This window comes from Lipotes vexillifer, unplaced genomic scaffold, assembly GCF_000442215.2.
Source record: "Lipotes vexillifer unplaced genomic scaffold, Lipotes_vexillifer_v1.1 scaffold1927, whole genome shotgun sequence".
Taxonomy (NCBI): domain Eukaryota; kingdom Metazoa; phylum Chordata; class Mammalia; order Artiodactyla; family Lipotidae; genus Lipotes; species Lipotes vexillifer.
In genome coordinates, this window is record NW_006769379.1 from 252,167 (window position 1) to 256,998 (window position 4,832).

Here is a 4,832-nt window from a genome sequence, read left to right on the forward strand (position 1 = left end):
GAGAAGATAGGGTGGGACTGAATTTAAAGTCAGCAGCAGCCAGAGTGGCAGCCAGGGTGTTGGCACAGAAACTATTAGCATGAATCTCTCCTGGGTGCAAACTGAAAACTCAAAGAACACTTCTGTCTTGATGTATAAATTCTCTTCCTTTTCTTCTGTGCACTTTCACATTGATACCTGCTCTAATGACTATTGTTCTGGTCCACTTTTATTCTATTTCATGATGACCAATCCTGCTGATTGGGTCCTAATATTTCTTTGGTTACAATGCTATCACATGGTTTACACTCTTGGTGAGAAGATCCTGGAATAAGTCAACCAGAAATATTGGTGGACTAAGAGAAGATTGACTAAAACAGATGAGTCTCATGATGGTCACACTCACATGGATTTTATCCTTTGTTTAAATACTTAAAAACCAAACAACCATGGGATGAGACTACCTCTCAGAGACTACTTTTGTTTTCTCATATAAAAATGAGGTTGATAATATCTGCTTCACAGAATCTTCTAAAGAGTAGAAATTAATGTAAATTAATCATGTCAATATATAAATAAGGCACGGTAGATGTGAATTGATTCTTATCTCTTGGATAAAGATTAAAAATATATTTCCTCCCTAACCAACTCCAGTCAGAGTTTCCCTGGTTCGTGTGATATAATGCATTCTCTAAGATTTGTGTTCATGCCTTTAGCACCCAAATTTGATTTTAATATAAAGAAACTATGTGAAAAAGTAAATATTATACTTTCAAGAAAAGAATTTAAAGCTCTCTCAATTTCATTGGGTGAGATAATCCAGGAAGAAAAGAAACTAGAAATGTAGAACCTTGATCTACCCTAGTAGACCATGAAAGCTAGATTATTCAAATTGGATTTATATTGGAATGAAGTTTGGCATGGATAGACCCACTGTTTTTTAGGAGGGTCTGAAACCATCCCACTATTTTCTTTTGGTTTGTTTCATTTTTGTAAAGTTTCCTAAAAGAGCTATATGTTTGGAGAAGGATTTCTGTTTCTTTTCTCTCCATTAAAAATAATACATAAATTAGGATGACTTTTATCCTACAGTTTAGAACTCTGTCCAATTTTCAAATATTTTATGACTTCATTAGTTTGTCAAATGAAGTATCCTAATTTTTGTTTCACAAAATACAAATAAAAAAGCATATATCTTACTTTCTTTGTTCTTTTTATTTAAATGATTAAAGGTAAGGCTAAATCAGACTTTTAAAAACCCAATCTGTGAGGCAAAGAATAAAATTTTCTATTTTAACAAAGGCTCTACAGCAAGAATTAGGATGTCTTGTTGCTTAAAGCCTGCTAAAAATCTGTAGTTGGGTTTTGACGGAGTCGTTGATTTACATTTCCTAGAAATAGGTTAGAACAAGAATTATATGTATGCCCTGAGTTCTTGTAATTCTTCACAGAGTGTGAAGAATGGACATCCCAGAATTCCTTCCTGATTTACAATTCTCAGATATAAAATCTAAAACTAATTAAAGAAACAAAACACCATCTTAACACTGACTCTATCTTACATCTATAACTGAGTTTTTTTCTAGTTTTTCATCTAAAATTTTTGCTTTCATTTTTTATAAAGTCCTGTTGAGAAACTTTGAGAGCCATAGTCCCACAAGCCGCTGAGTCACCCAGCATCTGTGAAAGTTAGCAGCTGCCTCAGCTGAATCTGTCTCCTGAAGATAATGTAGATTGTAGCTGGCGGGATTCTGGCCCAAGTAAAAGGCTATTTTTTTCTTTGTCTTGCCACATATGTAATGTTTCTCTCATCTCTATCTGAATTAGACTAGACAACTACATGTGAATTGTTTCTCTTTCTCTCCCTTTGTCTCCCTCTCTCTCTCTCTCTCTCTCTCTCTCTGTCTTTTGGATACATCTTATTTTGGCAGGTTCTTGACCTTTATGAAAAGCGTAACACTTTCCAAAGGAAACCGTGAGTACAGAATCCTTTACAGTACAATTTGTCACCAATATAATTAAGAAAGCTATCTCCTTTGACTTTTCTGTACTATCTTTGACAGGATCTGCAAGAATTGTTTCTTAATTCTTAAGAGGTAAAGAAGTTTAATTTTAACGCTTTTTATGAATGTCTCACTTTAAACAATGACCTTGAGCTTTCTAGTATACAGCACCAAAATCTAGCAATGACCTGTTTCCATGGGTTCACATGAAGAACAACCTAGTAACTTGGAGCAAAGTAACACACAGTAAAGGTTTGAGTCTCCATAGAAGGATTTAATTCTATAGCCAAACTTGTAAAGGCCATCCACAGAATAGCAATTATGTATAGCAGAAGGAGACTAAAATTTAAACTTTATATTGAATGTTTTCATTGTGGTAAGCTAGGAAAACTGTGCTTATATCCAGAAGAATGAAGGTGGACCCTATGGAGATTTTGCTGGATGTTGTCACAAATATGTTGGATTCCACTATAGGAAAATAATATTTTATGTTGTTTGATAGTAATACAATGTTTTATATAGCAAAAGCCAATTACTGAGATGCTAATAATTTGAAATTTGTCATAATTAGGTTGCAAATGTGCAAAACTTATGATTTGTAGTGTTTATAAATAAAGCAAATAAAAAGAGTAAACAATATATTAGTTATATTTTTATGTAAGAAGAATTCAATCTTTTCAAACTTTGGGGTATATCATTCATCAAGTTAATTGCAAGCCATTTTTATTTATTCATTAAATTAAGTTCATCATTATCAGTACATGTTAACACCTCTTCAGCCTTTGAAAGCAATAAAATTATATTTCTTTTTTATCAATCTGAAACTCTGTGATTTTGCTAATTTAAACTTGTCTTCGATTATTAGTCCAATAATAAGCATTTATTAAACTTTATTAAGTTTATTAAATTTATTAATGTTAGCACACACTTATGTGAAAAGTTGAAAAAGTGTTCTGAATGATCAAGAATTATTAGCCTAGGTTGTAGCTGTACATGGTTAAAATTATATAAATGTACTATAGTCTTCCTAAAAACAGGCTTTTATAGGCTTAAAGATATGTGAACATAAGTCCAATATGATTAAATGCCTTGAGACATATAAAAGGACAGTATACTAGAGATCTGAGAACCAGCAATAGGTAGAAGCTTTTTAACTTGCAGGCTATGGAGAGTGGTGGGCCAAAGGTGCTGGAAACAGCAGAAGAGATCCAGGAGAGGCGTCAGGAGGTGTTGACCCGGTACCAGAGGTTCAAGGAACTGGTTGCTGAGAGGGGTCAGAAGCTTGAAGATTCCTATTACTACCAGGTTTTCATACGAGATGCAGATGACCTCGAGAAATGGATCTTGGAGAAAATCAAGATTGCAGGCGATAAAAGCTATGAAGACCCAACTAACATACAGGTCATTTAGTTTCATTGACTTCCCTAGAGTAGACTCTAAGATCTCCAGGGAGGGAAACATTTTCATAATGTAGGTGTACATCTCGTAAACTGTAGAGGGATGATATAACAGAAAGTTTAGACTTTGGGGACTGTAATTCTGTCTTTAAATAGCACATGTCTTCAACTCCTTAAGCCTCAATGTCTTATTTACAAAGGAAACTCATTCTAGATAATATTTTATAAACTCATTCTGAAGTTAACCCATGGGCAAAACACTGAGAATTCAAAGAATTTATGACACACTATGTGATTTCAATATGTTGTGACATTAAGGATGGAATTGAGGTGAAGAGACATCTATGTTTCTGAAACAACTGCTCTTTGCTCTCCTCAGAAAGATGTGATTTAACCAGGGTTTTTACCAAATGGCTGTTCATGCCTCTTGTTAAGTTCGAATGAGAGGAGTCAGGTGGAGAGCTTTGGTGGAAGCTCCCACTCCTACTTGTACAATGTTATAGAAAGAGGCACAGTCAGGATCAGAAGAAAGGCTTGCATGCCTAAAATGTGAAATGGATATTGGAGAGGAAGCACCTGGAACAAGAACAAAGTGTTATCCTCTAAATGGATCAATTTATATATGACAGCAAAAGCATAATCTGGCATGGAAAAAACTCTCAATTAAAAAAAAAAAAGCCATTGTTTCCATGATCATCTTCCCCATTGTTCACTACTTTCAGTAACATTTAGTTCCTCTTTTCTGAAGAGGAAAAACTCTGTGTTACATTATTTCATTTCCACAGAAGGCAATTGAGAATTTAAAATAATATTTACTGGAAATTCCCTGAAGACAGTGGGGGCTGGAAAAAAACTTCCTCTATGGTCCTGGACATTGAGCCCAGGACCCTTTGAAAACCTAAGTGCAGTGGTGCCACCACCGCTTCTTTTAGGATAAGACTCCTCCAGGTATGGTCATAGGTTATCACTTAATCTAGGTTGGGAAACAAGTAGTTCTGACTGCAAGAAAGAAGAGGAATAAAAGAACCTCCCTTCCAGAGAGACCAGGCTGCATTAGCCATAAACTCTTATTTCTAATCTTCAGGGGAAATATCAGAAGCATGAATCCTTTGAAGCAGAGGTGCAAGCAAAATCGAGGGTCATTCCTGAGCTGGAAGAAACCAGGAAAGTTCGATTTCCTGAGGGGCATTTTGCCCATGAGGACACCAAGGTAAATTTATGGCAGAGCTCTGTGAGAGATGTTTCTAATTAAATTATCATGTTGATTATGTTATCAGAGTTTTAATTGATTACAACAGGTATAAACCTTGATATAACTGGCTTGGAACCATGGTACTGCCTTATATCTTTTACTTGGGTTAGGGCAGGAAAAATGATGGCATGTCCTAGTGTTCCTTGGAGTGGGGAGAAGAGCTATGATACGAAGTTGTCATCAAATAACATCACATTCCTG

The 4,832-nt window shown here is 35.1% G+C and overlaps 1 protein-coding gene across 1 annotated transcript in view; it reads left to right on the forward strand.

Moving 5' to 3' along the window:
- The first annotated feature begins 3,146 nt into the window (after positions 1-3,146).
- Positions 3,147-4,832, forward strand: part of SPTA1 (spectrin alpha, erythrocytic 1) — a 69,510-nt gene continuing 67,824 nt past the window's right edge. Inside the window, exons 1-2 of the mRNA XM_007445584.1 lie at positions 3,147-3,383; positions 4,464-4,589. Coding sequence (XP_007445646.1) covers positions 3,147-3,383; positions 4,464-4,589 — 363 coding nt within the window. The remainder of the gene's footprint in view (positions 3,384-4,463; positions 4,590-4,832) is intronic.